Raw genomic sequence first — 20,318 nt, forward strand, 5'->3', positions numbered from 1 at the left:
ATATTTTTTAACGGCAAAACAACCTTTACAGTAACGAAACACTTGTATGCAACAGAACATTTAAACATTTCCCAATAATATATAAGTGTTTAATTATGGTTTACTATTAACTTTTATTTAACTTTATTAAAGGATCGTAAAAAAAAAAAAGCGATACTACAGCTTTTGTAGCATGACCTATTGAGTAAAATAAACACAAAGTCAGTTTTCCACAAGTTAACATTTTTACTTTGCAGTACAGAAATCATTTGAGCCCCATCCTTTCAGCATTTGTTTTTCTTTTTTAAAACATAGGTGACATTTTGTACAGGGCCCCGGTCATATCAATACTGCCATAGACATTTTGGTCCTTGCTAACATGTCAGAGCTGTTGAAGTGACACTGCCTGCTGCTCTCTGCTCTGAGGTGAGGGAGAAGGAGAGCTCCCTGATACACACTAGACAAGCAGATTCCAGACTTAGAGTTAAGCAGCTTTTTCCACTGATGTGTGATTACCTCCATGTAGTAGCCTTTGAATCACACATAACCCATCAGAAAAGAGATGCAAGGCAAAGCTGAAAGAAACCCCGGCCCTTCAGACAAGTAGCACAATTTACAGCTAATTGGGGGGTCAGTTATGTTAAATCACATGAGCATATTGAGCAAAACAAATACTGTGGTTGGACAGGGATTACATAAAAGATTATCTACACTGTGTGTGCTTGATACATCCCTTCGATCTGTAAACCTAGGTAATTGGAGAAATATTGCAAACGAAATATTCAGGATGCCAGTTTAAGCACCAGTTGTAATTTCTAGGAAAATAGAATAATGGATAATCCCTGGAAGTTATCTTAGAAGTAGATGGTTTCCTTTAAAAATTAAACCATGTGCTATTAAACCTGGCCAAACTCAAAACAGATCATTTTGGAGTTTTGCAAACCCCATCCCCCTCCCCTTTAAGGTTATTTTCTTTACAGCCAACACCAATACATTTTTAAAATATGCATTTCTTCACATCAACTTGAATACATCTTTTTTTGGCATCTTTGGACTTTTTACATACCATGTCTAAGCAGGCTGAGATAAAGATCACATGATGGAAACTGAATACAGGCCGTTGATAAACTTGCTTCCTGATTATAAAAAGCAGACTGGCAGAACCTTCTCCCCTTCTCCCCCAAAAATGCTAAATTTGTATAACTGTTTAAATGAAATTCCATTATGGGCAGAACATATGCTTGGATAGCCAGCTCGCCCAGTTTGGTTGCAATTTTTTTCTTTTCTTTCTTTTTTTTAACCTTAAGATTATGATCGCCTGAATATCTGATATTCAAGAGCAGTTGGAGCTAGTTTACTGGTCAGCACCGTCTCCGAATATGTCATTTTTCTTGCGCTCCATTTCAGCAAAGTCAAACTCTGTGCCCGTCATTCGCTTGTAGATGTCTTTGATATCATCACAGGTTGTCTCGAAGTGAGTTGTGGCATCATAGGAGCGGGAGATAAAGACCTGGGTGCAGATAAAAAACTTAGTACTGTAATTACACTTTGTATATCAAGCGAGCACAATGTAAACACTTACCTGACTGTCAGATCCCAAATCGTTTGGAGCGTACAGGTCACTAATGCTCACAAATCTGCAAAAAGATCACACATGGTTTTATTTATCTGACTGCATGCATGTCAAAGTAAGTTTTATACATCAGCAAGTGCAAACAGACATGCAAACCTACTTCTGCTCAACCGGTTCCAAAAGGTCCAGGGCTGGTTTGATCTCTTTCTCAGGGTCACTGGTCTCCACAGTGGTGCTGACAATGGCTACGTATTTACCCTGGGCTGCCACGTTGTGTGCGTAAGAGATCATGCACACATAGATATCTAAAAGGAGGAGATGATTTTAATGTACAATACTGCACCTTTACAAAGTTTAGGGTTGGTAATATTTTTTATGCTTTTTTTAATGCTGCATTTATTTAATCAAAACCACAGTAAAAACAGGAATATTGTGAAACAGTATTACAATTTATGCATTTTCAAAATGCAATTTATTCTTGTGATGGCAAAGCTGAATTTGTCAATTATATAAAATGTAAGCAGGTGGCAAATAACTGATGCATGTCAATATCTATGTTAAGTGTATTAGGGCTTTAATAAATGTAGTAAAAAAAAAAAAATCATCAAGAGTCATCAACATGCAAGCGCTGTGGTTTCATGTCAAGACTAACCATGCTTCCTGTTGACCTGGTTCTGAGGAATGATGATCTGGCAGGAGTTGGCATCGCTGGTGTTTTTAATGGGGTGGCTCATTATGCAGATGACCCGGATCACCTGACCCACCTTGTTGACTCGGTCCATGACATAACTAGGGTCGCAAATCAGCTGCTTGCAGCGAGCGATCTGACCGTGAAGAATAAACAACATTTAAGTCAAAGCACATTTTAAGGATAAATTAGATTTCCCACCGCTTGCAACAGAAACTTACCTCTCCCTCAGATTTGACGCCCACCACTTTGCCGTTCTCTATAATTATATCCTCAATGGGCTTGTTCAGCATGTATGTTCCTCCATAAATGGCACTTAATCTGTGAGTGACACAAATAAACTGCTAGTACACACAGACAGGTTTAAAAATGATGTGAACGTTAGTAGCAGAGGAAGTAGTTGGGGGAAACTCACCTAGCGAAGCCTTGGGGCAGCTCTCCCAGGCCATAGAGAGGGTACAGATATGGACTCTTGCCATACCTCGCCAAAGACTCGCTGTACAATTTAATCCTGTTTATTGTCTCTATGCAGGGCTGATCCAGGTAGCTGGACAGATAGACAACACAAACAGCTTTAACTTCATGGGACAAACAAGCCATTGATATCATAATTTTAGGTGAAATTTCTTCAAAAAGTAGATGAGGTTTCGACTCACTCATCTGTGCGGTAGAGTGCAAGAGCATGGCCGGTGAAGTCAACAACATCTTGCCCGAGGTCAAACTTTTTGTACACATCTCGCATGGTGGTCTTTTTCGGGTCGACTCCTTCCAAGGTTTTTGGGTCATTTTCATCAAAGTTGGCAACAAACACGAGAAACTTCCTGAATCGTCGTTTCTCAAAAAGTCCCATGAGGCCTGAAAGATGATTGAAAAATGTTTAAAAAAAAGATACTATGACAGCATGCATTTGTTTGAAGGGATGTATTTTAGGGGAACCAAACACATGCTAGCTCACTTAGTCTGCAAAAAAAGAAGAACTGCAGAACTGTATTACATACAATAATTTCATTATGCTACAAAATTAATTAAAAGGGAAGTAAGGCGAGATGTCCAAGCTCATCACTTCACTGTAATTCCTCATCTACTCATAGCAGACCAGGGTGATTTAATTGATATACCATTATAGTTTTTATTAATATTTTAAATTGTCTGTTAAGGCTGCACAATAAATGACAAAAATCATAATTGTTGATTATTCCCTTGAAATTGTAATTGCGATTATTAATTTACGATTATCACAATATTCATTGAATGATGTTTATACCAAATATCTTAAGCATGCAGAATAACATAAATCGACTTTGAACGATTAATTGCAGCTTTGAACGATTACGTAATTGTGGCATCCGTAACTGTAATGGCGATTAAAAATTACATTTCTGCACCCCTATTGTCTGTTACATTTACATTTTCTATTTAGCCTTCATTTATTTTTTCAGTTTTTGTTTTTATTTCTAGGTATAAATAGTGAAACAACTTAGTTTTTAAATTTAATATTTATATTTTATTTCACGACAGCTTCATTTAAATTACCAAAAATGTTTTTAATAGTTTTAGTTTAAAATAATAACTCTGGTTCAGACAATAAAACACTCCAGCCTACTTGGCTGTAGACTCAAGCTCTAGATGGCAGGACCATGGGCCAGCCACAGCCTGTATAATGAACATCTGATGAACAATGCATACAAAACTGACAATAGCTAGCTTGAACTCACCAGTTTCAATCTGAATTTGCCAGTTTAACGGGGAAAAAACAACAACAGAAGGTAATCTGAATCATAAACCGGTCACTTACTGGATGCCAGAGCTTCAGTCTCAGTGGAGGGCACTTTGTAGATGCTGCCCTTTTTGTAGACGAAGCTGCCCTCAATCACTTTGAAGTCCAGGTAACGCGTCACCTGTGTGATCAGCAGCATACGGACTAGCTGACCTATGAATACAAAAAGGACAATCATCATCCTTTGTATTCTTGAGCACTTCAAGAGTGAAAGAAAACTGCTAAGCAACAGGATACGTGTGACTGAGGGATCCAGCAGTGCCTGGCACAAAGCGATCCAGAACATGTGTATTTGGCCAAGATAACAGATTCCAAAAAGTGACGGCTGAAATGTAAATGTAAAGTTTGGTGTTGTCGCTTCCTACCGTTGGCCATTAGAAATTTGGGAATGAGGTCCACGTTCCAGTCGCGGCCCTTTCCCATGGACTCAGGAGGGCTGCCAGGAAGGCTGAAACGCTTGAACAACTGTGACAAAACCAAAAGACAATGTTAGTGTCTGTGGAGATTTAGAGAATAGCTGTGGTCTCAAACAGTGACTTACATCCTCCAAAGGGGTGATGGAAGCACTCTCCCCTCCATAGTACGAGTTCCTGTCCATGTGCAGAACCTTCTTCCCCTTCACGGACATGATCCCAGACAGGATGCATTCCTAGAGGAAACACATGAATGCAGATTCAGTACAACATATCTCGGACATGTGACCATGATGACCCCAGGCCATTCAAAATGCAGTCATGGTTTGCATAATATACTGAATGCCAATCATTTAGTGGTTTTGAAGCAGGTTGCATCTCTGGGGAAAATACAATTATACATACTGTCCTTGACTTTAGCAAAGCATTACTCGTTTCATAGAACCAATCCTAGCCGATGGATATCCTGTAGACATGCCTTTAAAGCAAGCCCTAGCACATTTTTCAATATCAGTGTGGAGTAGATCAAAGGGGTTCAGCAGAGGAACGTCCTTTATGCTTTACAAGAATGTCAGAACTGAAATGGAGAGCTTTACTAATCATAAACTGTCTATCACTGTAGCAAAACAACTTAAAGGCCATGTTGCAGGTTAAACACCACTTTCGATTAACGGGTACATAAATCACTCAAGATATGTATATCATTTTTAAAATGTCTCAAAAATAGTCTTAAAGTTATTTTTTAAGTTTTTGGTATTAACGTTTTTTTTACGCAACTCTTGTGATGACGTCATGTTGGGGAGAAGTCGAGGAAAGGTAGCCTCAGCCTAGTATGATGCAGCGTTCCAGGCAACCCGTAACCCGTGTTTTTCCAATCTTAAACCCATGAAAGTGCACTGGAACGGCAATCAAATCCATGACTTCCCACCCGTGAACTCGTGTATCATACTAGATCGATGCACTCCGAGTTCCGAGGTCACACAGCACGCGAAACAACGATGACAGCCCATACGAATAATACTGCCTGCGGATGCAGTGTTTATGCAAGTAGTACACGTTGAAAAAACTATTTTAGGTTAATGCAACGTTGCAATAAAATAAATAATCTAGTTACAATTACTTGCGCTCAGAAAGTTTGGCGTAACTTGCCTGGAACGGTACAAAGTCGCTAGTAGTGGTATGAAATAGTGATTACGAGCTCAAAAACCCTGCCTGGAACGCAGCATCAGAACTATAGCGACTGACTGGGATGAGGAAGAGGTGGCAAGAGCCAACATGTATGATTGCCCGCAGCTGTGTAATTTTGATAGAGCCAGAAGTGAGAGGGCAAATGAGGAATTGCCAAGAACTGATGTCCGTCAAAGCCTATGCATGGTCCGAGGAGAATGAGTGGAGAGTTGGTGAAGTGTCCTGGTGAGTTGCTATCATTTAACATCGCAGCAAGGAGCACTGGAGCTAGTCTACGAGCAGCAGTGTGCAATAACGACACACACACACACACACACATATATACATATATATAGATCATTTTATTTATTACTGCCATTGAATAGCACCGAGTGAAAAATCAATGTTTTCTTTATATCTAGTGGCAGTGATCATGACTAGGGGTGTCACGATTCTCCATATCCTCGATTCGATTGCATTTTTGATTCTAAGGTCACGGTTCGATTCGATTCGATTCTCGATTTTTACATTTATTCTTTTTAAAGCACAGATTGTCATTTTTCAAACTAGACTTTTATGTAATATAATATCTGACCTTTGTTTGCAATGTACCACATTACACTGTCAAATTTAAAACTTTTATTAACAACATAATGTAACAATAACTTATATCTTTAGTCAATTGAAAACAAAAACTGCCATCCAGTTTCTCTTTTGAAAGTGCAGTCACAAAAGATGACATTCAAGTTCATAACAAAACAAACAAAAACAATAAAAAATGCCTAACTAATCTTCAAATATTACGATGTATCTATTTAAAAGATTAAAGATAAAACACTTGTTAAACACTTCACTGTCATTCATTTAGATTTATTTATATATATATATATATAATTTATTATGTATGTATGTACAGTATGTGTGTGTGCATCATTACAGTCTGTAAAATATGTGTATCTATTATTACAAGACTGCAATCACTAGCAATCAGAAGAATTCCAGTTAATCAAGTCTACAAAAGATCTACTCTATAAACAATGCATTAAATTACATTAAAGACAAAAATAAAACAAGCAAAAGAAATGATTACTCGCATGTATCTGGTCCACTGATGAAGTCATGGGTCAAGTCAAGTGAATTATTAATCATTTTCTAACAGGCGTCGAATACTGACTTTAGGAAAAGGGGAATAACCAATGACATTTGAGATAACAACTAAAACAGCAAGCCCCGCCCCACGACTGACAAAAATAAAATTGTTCGCGTGAGCAGAGGTGAGATGATCGAGCGCGAGGATGTGGGGAATGAGCATGCGCGCGCGAGGACTTTTATTGCGCGCAGAGTACATGTCACGCGCGCGTGAGAGTTTGAAATGAGCTCGTGGGCTCCCGTTTCTTCGCATCCGATTCAGTTTTCCTCTCGCGGAAGCCATATAGCGTGCGCGCCAGCATCAGTTGAATGCTCGGTTATTTTTGTCATTGATTTGCCGTCATACAACATGGGGGCGTGGCAGCATCGACCATTCCATTTTTTAATTCGAAGTTCGAGACTGTGACTTAATTTCGATCGATTTCGATTTAAAATCGATATCTATCTGTCTATCTATCTATATATATGTATTTATCTATTATCTGCGTTCTGCGCTATCTGAATACTCTCGTCTCTCTAGTCACTCTCAATGCTCTCAAGGCGGCTTTGGTAAATTCTCTCCCCAACGTGACGTGATGCAATGCATTGTGGGGGAAAGGAGACCGCTGTAAGATAGTACCTATTTTTATCGTATTATTTCTTTTTGTGATACACAACAACATAAAATCGATGGATAACAGTTTAAATGTTTATTACCAACAAGCAAATTGCACATATTCGTTAAAAAATTAACCTTGCAACACGGCCTTTAACCTAGTTACAGCTGTATGAACCTTTTTTTGCCGGAGCGAGTCATTTTTGTGAGCGGTTGTTCAACTTGTAAACACTGGCATTTCTGTTGCATATGAGTAACATCTAACAGCAAATAAAACGAATGTGAAAATAAATCGCGCTACTTGTTTGAGCTGTGCAGCAAGGACCGCATCGCAAAAAGACTGGTCCGAGCTCAGAACAGCTTTACTTGGGAGCCAAAGTAGAGTTCGCTAAACTGATATAACACAGCGCTGTGAGAAGCAAGAAGCATTTGATTTTACTGCAGAATGAATAAAGATTGATGCGAGATCTAATGAAAAGCATTCAAATTCTGCACAGATCTCTGTATAATCTAACGCTAACTAGAATCATGGTGTTGTGGCAGAAATAGTTGAATGTTATTACATTAATTTCATACAACATTATTTTTTTTGTGTATGAAATAAAAGAAGTTACAAATTGCTTTGTGCACATAACTGTGGAAAGTGCTCATAATCACTGAAGTTGTTGGTAGGGATATGCCGGTTAATTGATCATGCTTTTATCACGGTAAACAGTATTGAAATTTCAATTTAAAAAGTGCTCAAAATATAGTATAATATAATAGGTTAAATAACTTTTTCTAATAACAAAAATAACTGAACATTTAAATAAAATAAAACAATAAAAGAAACAAAGTTTTGCACAGATTAAAGTGCAAAAGAACTATAAAGACTCATAGGTCTTTATAATCTCATTAGTTAACCATTAACATTCACAATAGCTACATCTGCTACATAGGTTATTAATCTTTGTTAAAAAAAAAAAATACAAATCATAGTTCATGTTTGCTCATTAAATAATACAGTTGCAACTTTACATTTTAACAACGTGTTATTAAATATTGGAATACCGAAGATTGATGAATGTTCAGAAGAATTTTTCATTGGCAGTTTGTTAACCAATGAATTAACTAATGTTAAAAATGAAGTCCTGATGTAAAGTGTGAATTAACAATGGAGAATCAAAAAATTTTCAAACTATATCTATGGCACGTTGTAGTCCAGATTAAGTCTTAACCCTAAGTATTTGGCACTGTGATGAACATCATAGCAAATACACAAATCTGAATGGCTATTTAAAATTATTTAAATATGTTCCAGAAAGTAGTCCAGCTGGTTTATTTAAGGGGTTTCCAGGTTAAGGACATATTCTGCAGTTGAGCGCCATCTGCTGTCAGAGAGTGAATGTGCTTTCATTTAGCTCCTCTCTCACGTGTTCCTCCATGTGCTTCTCTTACGTGCTTGTTTACATCAGAGTGCACAAGTCTTTCAAGCAGCATACAGCGGTTTTGTGCATTTTGACCAGTTGATGGGAATAGTATTTTTAAAATACATTCCAAATTCAGAATAATTTGTAATATAATTATTCACTGGATTTAGAAGTGCCCACGATAATATCATACATATTCATTACCGTGATATATCGGATTACCAAATACCGGCACAAGTCTAGTTGTTGGTCAGTTCCATACAAACTATAGAATAATAATGGTACATTTATTAAAAGTCCATTATATACCCTTTCTACATAAAATGTTTATTTTGTACAATACTGTTTTTAATAAAATAAATTTCGTAAGCTTCCCAACTCAAACTTTGTGCTTTACTGTCAAATGTGCATAAACATGAAATAAACAAGAAATTAACATGTTATATTTTTAGTAACTGCACTTATTAATGCAAAACGATATTTATTTTATCATGTATACATCATATCCCTCCGAAATTAAAAGCATGCTGCACATTGTAATTTCCTCTTGAGTCAAGTCTATTTATTATCAAAGCATTTATCAGTAATAGAGTTAAAATGGGGAAATGTGATTGATTGCATTGCAGGCTCGTTTAAGGTTTGGCCCTAAATTTTCTGCTTGTGCTCCTACAAATGTTTTAGTCAGGGGCTACAGCACTCCTAGTAGAAATAGTTAGTCTGGAGCACTAATTTAGTGTCTTTATTTTTATTTCTGTTTTAGCTATTTTCAGTATTTATTAAATTAACTATTTCAGTTATTTTTCCAAGGCAACACTTTTTATTTTTATTTAAGTTTTCTGTGTAATTTTGACATTTTATTTCAGCTTTATTTTAATTAACGAGAACATTTTTATTGTTTTAGTTATCAACATTATCATAAAATGTTTACAGTGCTTATGGCAGCAAGCTTTGTAAAAAAAAAAAAAGGCTATATAAAAGACAAGCATGGACATTTAAAGAAACACTGAAACACTGTCCTCTCACAGGCCATAATAAGTGATTATAAACAGCGAACCTACAGATCATGTGATGGAGTGGACTTTACACGTAACATAAGCCACTGAATGACACAATTCACAATGACATGTACTCTCAAAGCCATTAACAGTAACTCATTTTCCAACAAGCAACATTCTTTTCTTCATTACGGCTCACAAATCATTCAATGCAGATGATCAGTTGAGGTATGAGAGTAACAAAATCCTTCTGAGTGGAGATAAGCCAAGGCCTTAGCATTACAAATATGTAAGAAAATATCTAAACAAGACAACGCCTTCTTTGCATCACACTGCTAAGCTAGAACAGGTCAGGTTGGGATACCAACAATGAGACCTATTTCTCATCTGATCATAGCTGCTGTATATGTGGTACTGTAAAATGTTTGTGTAATTATTAATTCAGAAACTCTTGTGTGGAAAGAGTATGTCCGAACAAAACCCTCATGACTATAGAAACGACTTAATATGCCTTATGGTGGCAGTTAAAATTTTTATGCACCAATTTCTCATGTCCACATAATGTCCTCGCCTCAAATGTTCATGACTCAACTGCCCTCATCTCAAAGGATGAGTTCATTTATAACTAAAAGGAAAAATCTTAAAAAATAAAATGACTGTGTACTAAAATCTAAAGATATATTTTTTTGTAGCAATAAGGGTTAAATGTTAACATTCACTGTAAAGTGTACAGTAGATCCAAACGGCTGAACACCACCTGCTTCTCCGTACTAAAGAATCAGGCTACAGTCACATGAAAGGCCCTAAGAAATGCTCCTGACATTTCTCTTCCTCTTTCATGACATTAAACACCTGCTGGGATCCAGCGTTCTGGCTTCAAATGACTATCAGCGACTCGATCAAACTCCAGTAAAACACTTCTCCCACTCTTCTAAACAGAAAGCTCAATCATCCAGTATTTGATCATGTTTCTTTTGTTTGTTGCCTTTTCCCCTGAATCCACTGTAGATGATTCATCACATTATGTGGAGAAAGAGGTGTCTACACAAAACGAGACGACATAGCGGCCAATAAAAAAAAGAAAATGCAAAGAAAGTGAAAAAGTGACAAGCTTTTTACTATAAAATTTACAAAGAATAACAAGCCAGTATTAAAATTCCTCTCATTGCGCGTTTTAAAACAGGCAAGACTCTTGACATTTGTTCTATTCGAACTCAGAGAAGTTAAAACATCAATGCTCCTAACTTCCAGCCATTACACTCTCCAGCTCAGGCTAAAGGGATTACGCAATAAGCCATGTAATACCAGATTCCTACTACGCTCAAGGAAACTGTGGCCTCAGAAACTGTGGAATTCCTCCTAAAACAGCCGAGATGGGAGCACTGTTGCTCATTTTTCGCTCTCATGCCACCCTCAGCTTACCATTCTTGCCTGATTTGCAGAACTAAACAGAGGACGTCAGTCTCGGTTCCTCTACAAAGCGGACCAACGCCTTTCTGGTTCTCTACTGATAGCCTAAATCACCTCTGCACAAAAACGTCCTATGTTCACTTCCCATACTTCCTGTTTTAGGGGAACAACTTTGTATAGGCTTCTTTAGAAACATTACACTAACCCAGGCCTTGAGTAAAAGCAATGAAATTTTATTAATCAATATCCACATTCAATAAAATGCAACATCGGTTTTAATGCATACTTGAGTCTCTTAGGATTAGTACGGATAACAGTTTAAAATTTGATGAGATTCCAAATGCATGTTTATGGAGATGTGGGTGCTTGTTTTCTTACTTTAAGCAGTGAAACAAACAAAAAACGGTGTACTTGATCCTGTTTGGACCACAAGGAAGAAAGGTTTCCAGGGACTGTCACACCAAACAAATGAGTTTGACCGAAAAGCAAAGTACAGTAGCAGCCAGGAATAGTTTTCATCACGGGGTTTTCCTGACACACAATAATGTATACTATGGAGTCATTTTGAAAAGCCTGGCTGATCTGGGTAACAACATTTGTGTATCATTTTATCTATCTATCTATCTATCTATATATATCTATATATATCTATATATATATATATATCTATATATATATATATATATATCTATATCTATATCTATATCTATATATATATATATATATATATATATATATACCAACTTTCTGGCTGAATGAACAGGCATATAAAGCATTGCAATAGAATATATAATGAAGGTTTTCTGTTTCACTTGAGGGTGTGGTTGTTTACTTACTATATTGACGAAATATGTCATCTAAAAATTGGTTCATTGTGTAATTTCATTTTAAATAAAAATATATTAAAGGATCATCCACCCTCAAGTTCTTGTAAAAAATAACATTGAGATTACTGAGGAAGCCACTGGGAACATTATATACTAACGTTACTTTCAAATAGCAGAACAAATGCATACTTTTATATGCTTTTTAGGAAAAATGAAAACCGTTATCAAAAACATTAAAAGACAATGTATTACCTAGACACAGAACGCACGCTGTGTAACATTAGTTAGCACTGTCACATTATGAAAGCCTCATTACATGAGAGATATGTGATCCAAAATGTCACACTAAAACAACAAAACACAATAAGTTTCTTAGTGCGTTATTAACCAGCTATTTTATAACATTAAATAATATTGCGTAATTACAAAACGCCGTCAAATTTGTAAACGAGGCCTGTGAAGCAGCGTTAGCCGCGGCTGAGCGCCAATAGATAACTGATGCTAAAGTTAGCATTCAGCCAGATTAGCACATCACGTATAGTTAGAATGAATGCTGATTAGCCTGAGGCTAAAGGTAGCATTGTTGCTAATTAGCATATCTGATAAGAGTTCGACTGGCTGCTGAGGAGCATTATGCTTAAATCAGCAAGATAGTAATTAGTCTCCTAAAGTGAATGCAACAGTAACACCACTGCCTAGCAAGATTGAAACAGCCTCTGACTGTGTTTTTTCTTATGATTTTTTCAACATATACGCGATTATATTTGAATAAAATAATATTCTGCTACCGTCAGCCCGGTTCCCAACACGATAACGTCGTACTCTTCATTCATTTTTCTTCGTCTTTAATCCTCTTTTCCTACGCGTCTGCCCGAAGAAAATGGAGATCTTTGCAAAGCTGGAAATGAAAGAAGTGCGCTGGCACGTCACCCCCGAGTGGGTGCAGCTAAAGTGGGCAGGGCGTGCTAGATTGAACGTTCTCAGATGCGACTGGTGGATTGTGTTGTCAATCATCGTGGGCAAATGCTCCGCCTCCTGATCACCAAGGGCCTCACTTATACGCAAAAAACATGCTATGAAAGAGGCGCACGACAATTCCTTCGCAATTGACGGGATTTATAAAAACAAACTTATCCGGAAAATGTGTGCACCTGCACGCAAACTCTGTCCTATTCGGTGGATGAACGGTCAATCGGCCGGTTTGAATAGGTCCAATATGACAATACTGTACAACTACTGCTGCACAGATAAATTGATGTGTGCAGGCAAACTCCTTCTGTGCTAGTCACATATTTGAAGGATATAATTTAAAGGAAATATTTGGATGTGTATTTTTTTATTATGGATTTTTGGATATAGCCTATTTATTCTAAAACATAACATCTTACTGGATCATTTTTAGCTATTTAAATTGTATGACAGAAATGACACTTATAGTCCGTATGTCCTTAATGTCTTGAGGTTTTTTGGCATACTGTTTTGCTGTATTGCCTGTATTGTCTTCAGTATATCTGAGTTCCAATTGCAGCAGCATCCTAAAGGCATCCACATTCTGTCCAATGCAGGGCCATATGTAGAGCTGCAAACCATAAAAAAAAAAATCACTTTACGTTATAAAAAGTTTCCAATTATGGCATCTCACTAAGGCGGCATGCGATGAAATACACTGTAAAGTGTAACCTGATCTTCCTTTTGTGTCTCTTGTATGTAGATCAGCGCCCAGGGCGTGCAGTGTTTTTATGTGTGACCTTCCTGAAAGATGAGCATTGAGATCAAAACCAGATTAGAAGAGACAGCATGTTTACCTTAACTGTGCTTCATGTTTAATGCAATAGATACAACCTTAGCGGCGTAGTGCAGTGCAGTCAGCTTCAGTTTTGTGGCTCTTAAGTTTATATCAATACCAAGATTATGCACGAGGAAATAAAGTGCTTCTTCCTGAGCAGTTACAGAGGCCTGGTGTAGGGTCTGTGCAACTATAATATCTACCGCTGAAGGAGATAAACCAGATAAATGTGTATATGCTTATATCTAATATAAGAAAAATAAAGTGAGTGATATTGTTAATATGTGCTTACCTGGTGAATCTCAAGGAGCAATTAATTTCTTATGGCATCCATAAATGGTGTGACTCGACAACTTTCCTTCTCATCAGGCTCATAGCTACAACTGAATTAACATGCAAACAATGTGAGCAAAATAAGAAGGCACTATGCTATACACACACACTTAAAATATGTTACCTCTGAAGCATAATCTTCACTGCATCCTCACAGCCGTGCATAGCATGGGGGAGAAAAAAAGCAGACACATGAAGGCAAATCTGTGAAATCTGGAAAAGCATTTATTCATGTGTTTCTATAGTATACCAGCAGTGTGGAGAGGTGTCCTGCCAGTCTTGCTCTTTGTCTTCCACACCTCGGGTTTGGCCAGTAGGAGGTGGTGTATGATGGCTAGAGCTCATTCTCAGCATGCAATGTGGAATGAGTTCCATCCATCCTTGTTCTACAGCATTGGGTTACCACCATGATTCAGCAGCTCCAAAATGACCTTGAGGTTTCAACGGGTACAGGCCATCATAAGAGGGGTCCCAAACAGGTTAGAAGTTGGATTTGTTAAAATGAAGAACGAAGCAGTGTTATTATCAACTATAAGTAAAATTATTAAAAATGATGTTCTTTAATCGAAATGAGGCTGAAATAGAAAAATAAATATAAATATTAGATTTAAAAAACTTAAACTTAAAATAAATAAATAAGAAATGTAAATGTATAAGAAATTTTAATTTGAAGTAAAACTTATAAAAAAACTAAACAAATTTAAATTAAAGCTAAAAAGAAATAATAATAATGTGTGTACACTGCACACATTATAACTGTAAAATATATACTATATTAGTATAGTACATTAGTAATTTTGTAATGTGATTTTATGATTTCTATTAGTTTAGTTAGTATTTAGTTTTTTCTTTTTCTTCAGTTTTAGTAATGTTAGTATTTCAGCTTTAGCTTATTTTATTTCAGTTTTCATAATATTCATTTTATGTCAGCTTTATTTCGAAGATAATCCTTTATGGTTTTACTTAACATTTACTACACGGATATTATACGACGTACAAATGTATATAAACAGCAACAAGCAGTATTTTTTCAATTGACTAAAAAGACTTCCTTCGAGCCGGATTCGAACCAGCGACCTAAGGATATCAGTGCTGAACCTCTACAGTCCTCCGCTCTACCAACTGAGCTATCGAAGGCGTTAAAGAAGTTTATGACTCACTATATGAAAATTCATAAATTCCCTTCAGAAGCCTCGTGCAGTGCTCGAGGAAGTCGTTGTACACTTCAATGTCCATGTTGAGCTGCTCTACTAAATGATGCAACATATCAATGTGTCCATGTCTGACAGCATATAGCACTAAAGTATCCAGATTTCCCAAAATGAGTGTAAGTTAGATGACAGAATGTTTTTTGAGTTGCTTCGGACGACTGTTCGTGCACAGCTCTCCATGTTGAATTGATTTGATTATGTGCTTTAATGTGTTTGGTTCCTACATTTAACTTCAACATTTAACAACAACACCACCACCCACCGTTTTCTTCAAAATAAAAGTCACGCTATTCGTTTTTTCTTAATGTTTTTATTTATTTTTTTTACTTTATAAAATATAATAATCTCATAAAACTATAAAACAAGAAAGAAAGAAAAAATACAATGACAAAGCATTATGGCATTACCTGTCTTCGTGTTTCTTCCTACCCACAAACTGGTAGACAGACAGACAGATATATAAAACAGACAGATAGATAGACATATATAAAACAAACAGATAGATAGATACAGCTACATGTAGAAAGACAGATACAGACAGATAGATGACACATTGACAGAGAGAGGGAGGGGGGAGGGGGGGTGCTTACAAATGAACTCACATCAGGGAAAATTTTACATATATCATTTAATATTTAGACTTGGGACTTGGAACATTAGCCTTTTATTACAGCACAATTTGCATAATTTATCAATACCGTTTGTGTACAACCACAAAAACCATAACAGTTTTTTTTTTCATCAGTTTACATTAAGTGGAAAACCAGACGGATTATATCTTTGTACAGTAAGCATACATATTTAGATCTGATAAATTTTTCATAATCGTATTCTCTTTTTGTAAATAGAATCTGGACACAAAAATAATATGAACAAACCACCAACAAAACATGCAACATCCAAAGTGAAAACACCATACATTTCCTGATTCTACTTGGAGTCAGTGAGGTCCAAATCTGTTCGTTATTATACAGGGTTAAATCGGTGTCTGTTGTGCAGGTCAAGTCCTTTCTGTCAGAGGCAAGCATGAGGAGAGCTTTTACCCTAGTCATGTACATGTACAACATGTAACACAGATCAAACACAGTCGCTCTGCTTCTTTCTCTCACACATGCTCTTCGCTGAACCAGAAAACTAATACAAGATCTTATTTGTACAAAAAGAAAATTATAATTTTTATTTACACAATTTATTTATTTATTTATTTTTAAATCTTTTTTTTTTTTTTTGCAGAGGTGAAGGTTAGTGTGGCGAAGTTAAAGTGGAGCATGCGCGAATAATTCAAGGAGGCTGCGTTGGTTAAGATGAATTCACGTGACAATTGGTTATATGATTGCTATCTAATTTGTAAACATACAAAATTATAACACATTCTGGGACATCAGAATATATAGTGAAAGCTGCGCATTGGATATAAAGCTGAGTGCAGTGAGAAAGTTGTGTTTCTTTCCAGACACTGTGAATGACCAACATATGACCTGCTATGACCCTGTAAACACATTTTATGTACAACTAAATTCTCAAAACTAGTAGTTATTTAATTGAGTAGGTTAATCAACCCTACGTTTTTGCAAACTCATTGTTATATGACATCAAAATAGCAATAAAAAGTTAATTAAACAAGCATCAGGCAAAAGACAACCAAATATAAAAGCAAACCTATTTACCACGTAAAAAAAAAAAAAAACATACAAAGAAAAAAAAAAAGTCCTCATCCGTCTTCATCTGGTGTACTTATTGACCACTAAACAATAAGTACACCAGATGCTTTTTCGGTTGCATAGAATAACATACATAGAACCTGTGGATTTTGGTAGTTTGGCACTGGGTGTTTGAGTGAACACCAGTAAGTGCATGAGCTGTAAAATGGCTGGGTTATTTTATGTAAAGTTTGTATCCAAAAATCCTAAATTTAAAGGCATAAAAAAACAACAAGAAACAACTTACATATTAATACTAATGGCATTTGCAAGTGTTTGCATTGTGAAAAGGCCACACTCTTCTGAAAGTATGAGATTGTGCACTCAGCGTCTAACGTGTCCTTTAAGACATGTAAACCAAGAAGAAATGTAAAGTTTGCCAAAATGATCTGTTAAATTAAAAATGAACACATTGTGATGTCATCACTCTGATCCTCATTGTTATCACCTTTAACCTTTTAACTGTCACCCCCATTTTTGAACATAGACATGGAAGTACACTATTCACACTTAAATTGTTATAAATCAAAAACGCTTTTGAATACAGACCGAAGGTTGGTCTCTTTTTAAAGAAGACAATCTGCAGATTATTGCAGAAGTGAAATCATTTTAAAAAATGAAAGCATAAAAAAGTTATAGAAGTTTAAATTTACTGTAAATACGTTTATTATTTCATTTTTATTATATTTTATATAAAATAAATATTTAATAAAATATGTTTTAATCCAAAATTGCTATAAAATTAAAGCCATATGTCTAAATAAGTTGTGTTCCAAATTTGAAGTTGATATGAAAAAAATGTAGGTTCATATGCAATTTTGTTTAGACGTTATACCACAAAAAGCCACCAGGGGCCATTGAAACTCCATTGAATTTTTTGGATGCATTTGTTTGTCACAAATGTATCAATTTCTCTCTCAATATTATGTCTATGACAAAATAACCACCAAATATGGAATCTTGAGACTCAGACCTTTCCAACGATATGTATTTTGTCAAGATTATGAAAAGTTTTGATTCTAAAAGACTAATATATTTGGAATATGACCCCTCCCACTAAGGGGGAGGACCACGCTAAAAGATTTTAAAGTACGATTTCCATGGTAACGCAGTGTTCGATTTCAAAATGGTTTTCATAAGATGAATTTGGAGTATATAAGCTTTCAAATGATATATAATTTATGATGATTACTAAAATATGTGATAGGGAAAAAGGAAGCGGAATAGATTTTTTGTAACAAAGGTCAGAACTCCAGTTATGATGTATATGTTTTGAGGTGCACTCTTTTTATAAATTAATCTTTTACTGTTCCTTCATAATTTTTTAACAACAAAACGTGGTCAAATATCTATTTAGGAGTCTTAGACCTTTCCAACGATATATAGTTTGTCATGATTAGATTAGGATATAATTGTAATATATTGAAGTAAATTTAGGCGTCCCGTATACGGGACGGTGACATTTATCAGGTTAAGCAGAACCTGCTTAGAACAAAGATCAGCCAATAATTTTTAAGCAAGGCCTTTTCATCGAAACCTGAGTGTTAGGATTTATTTCTATTTTTTTTTATAAAACATAATATCAACATTGTATCAGCAATATGATGCGGACAGACACTACACTGACCCATTCGAACTCTATTCCTTGAGTATGTAAGAGAAACAGATGTGTATGAGTATGTGGGGGATTGACAGTGTTTGACTCTTTTAAATGGCAGGATGTTTTTTGCTGTTTCGAGGAAAACTCAGAAAAAAACTTACAACCTACTTCTGTAAAATGCTTGACACAAAAGTGCAAATTATATAACAGTGCTGGGTTTGACATTTTCAACTGATGCTGCTGCAAACTGGAGATATTTCAACTGTCACATTCATCAAATGAGACAGCGAATCAGAACAATCAGTGAACACTTTCTATTCAATTTCCTATTCATTTCTGTGTGAGTCATAAGTCTGGCAGTTATCTTAAAAGTTTAAATTCTTTGTAATTATCTGCTTCTTCATTCCTAGAACTTTGAACCTGTATCTCTGGCTTTGATGAATTCAGTATCACAAAGCAAAAGATGAAAGTATTCTGTGAGTGGAAATAACCATACTGACACAACGAGTCATCACAACACCCAATAAATCATATTTCATTCATTTAAATCTGTCTATAATATACCATAAAATACTCTTCTAATTCCAATGATAATATGCTTTAAATATCAGGTCTTTCAACACATAATAACATCTGAGAGGGAATGTAAAATAATGATAAATATCTAAAACTGAATTTGTCTCTATCATACAAAAATAATGTATATGATATTTATCTCTATCTGTAGATAATATCTCATATGAATAATGCACAAACGGGAAAAATAACTTTGAAATAAATATACTTTCACTCTATTATCTAACTGTCTGTTGTGGCCCAGTGTACACACATTATTATACATACATCTGTATAAATATGTGTAGATAAGTGTAAGTTGTTTTGAAAGTGCATGTACACATATAGGTATATGAACACATTGTGTGACTGTCCTGCTCAATTTTTTGAGCTTTTCCCAACTTAAAGATCTGCATCGTGTCACTAAGTGTCAGATCCTTTCTGTAAACACCATTATACGCCTGTTTCTCAATGGCTTGGATTAACACGATTACACATGCCAGTGCAGTCGGGAAGCTCCCTGTGTCGACCTCCAAATTCAGCTTGGTTTAGTCCCAAAGAGTGTGGCAGGGATGTGCGACTCCACTGCCTGGTCTGTCCTTGTGCCTCATCCGATCGCCGTCTTTAAGAGTGGATCTGAGCTGTGCTGGCCAGCAGCTTGTGCCAGCTCACCACACGTTTCCGTAGGTCTACCTTATCCAGCCACACGTAGGCTTCGCCGATCAGGGTCTTCTTTACGAACTTGCCTCCATTTGAAACAAGAAAGAGCTGCAAGGGTTGGAATAAATATGAATCACTACTTCAAGTTGGGTCAAACTTTAGCACCCTAGTTTGTCAATTTCTGACGTACCTGAATGGAATGACCTGCAGGGTTCATGCAGAAGCGAAAAGTTTCGTTGAAAGACGGTTCACGATCATGCCGACACACTCTGGTTTTCTTCTTGATGATTCTTTTCTGAGTGGCCACATTCACCACATAGAGCTTCACATACAGGTCTGTAAAACAACACCAACAGTAAGTATTAAGCTTTCCTATCTCAAGTCCTGTTTAAACAGGAAATAGGAATTTCAGAACATTTGGCAAGTTTATATCAATAAGACAATGTGTAAATCAACCATATATCAAATAGATGCATAGTATGAGTGAACAT

The 20,318-nt window shown here is 36.1% G+C and overlaps 2 protein-coding genes and 1 non-coding gene across 8 annotated transcripts in view; all 3 read right to left on the minus strand.

Annotated features, from left to right (window-relative positions):
• Positions 1 to 205: 205 nt before the first annotated feature.
• On the minus strand, positions 206 to 12,927 carry LOC113047815 (rab GDP dissociation inhibitor beta). Its single transcript, XM_026209122.1, has 11 exons — positions 12,771 to 12,927; positions 4,559 to 4,666; positions 4,383 to 4,482; positions 4,036 to 4,170; positions 2,897 to 3,095; positions 2,656 to 2,787; positions 2,462 to 2,561; positions 2,205 to 2,376; positions 1,713 to 1,857; positions 1,562 to 1,616; positions 206 to 1,489 (listed from the first exon to the last, which is right to left on the minus strand). The coding sequence occupies exons 1-11, from the start codon at positions 12,813 to 12,815 to the stop codon at positions 1,334 to 1,336; spliced, it is 1,347 nt and encodes a 448-aa protein (XP_026064907.1). The 5' UTR covers positions 12,816 to 12,927; the 3' UTR covers positions 206 to 1,333.
• Positions 12,928 to 15,150: 2,223 nt separating this feature from the next.
• trnay-gua (transfer RNA tyrosine (anticodon GUA)) lies at positions 15,151 to 15,238 on the minus strand. The gene is given in 2 exon segments: positions 15,151 to 15,186; positions 15,202 to 15,238. It is a non-coding gene; the product is annotated as a tRNA-Tyr (tRNA).
• A 3,157-nt stretch (positions 15,239 to 18,395) lies between these two features.
• The window catches only part of LOC113047816 (protein piccolo), a 46,975-nt gene continuing 45,052 nt past the window's right edge, over positions 18,396 to 20,318 (minus strand). For all 6 annotated transcript variants that reach the window (XM_026209126.1, XM_026209124.1, XM_026209128.1 and 3 more), the window contains 2 exons: positions 20,018 to 20,163; positions 18,396 to 19,935 (listed from right to left, as the gene is read on the minus strand). In XM_026209126.1, the coding sequence (XP_026064911.1) occupies positions 19,792 to 19,935; positions 20,018 to 20,163 (290 nt within the window). In that variant the 3' untranslated portion in view covers positions 18,396 to 19,791. The remainder of the gene's footprint in view (positions 19,936 to 20,017; positions 20,164 to 20,318) is intronic.

Source organism: Carassius auratus, chromosome 29, assembly GCF_003368295.1.
Source record: "Carassius auratus strain Wakin chromosome 29, ASM336829v1, whole genome shotgun sequence".
NCBI lineage: Eukaryota > Metazoa > Chordata > Actinopteri > Cypriniformes > Cyprinidae > Carassius > Carassius auratus.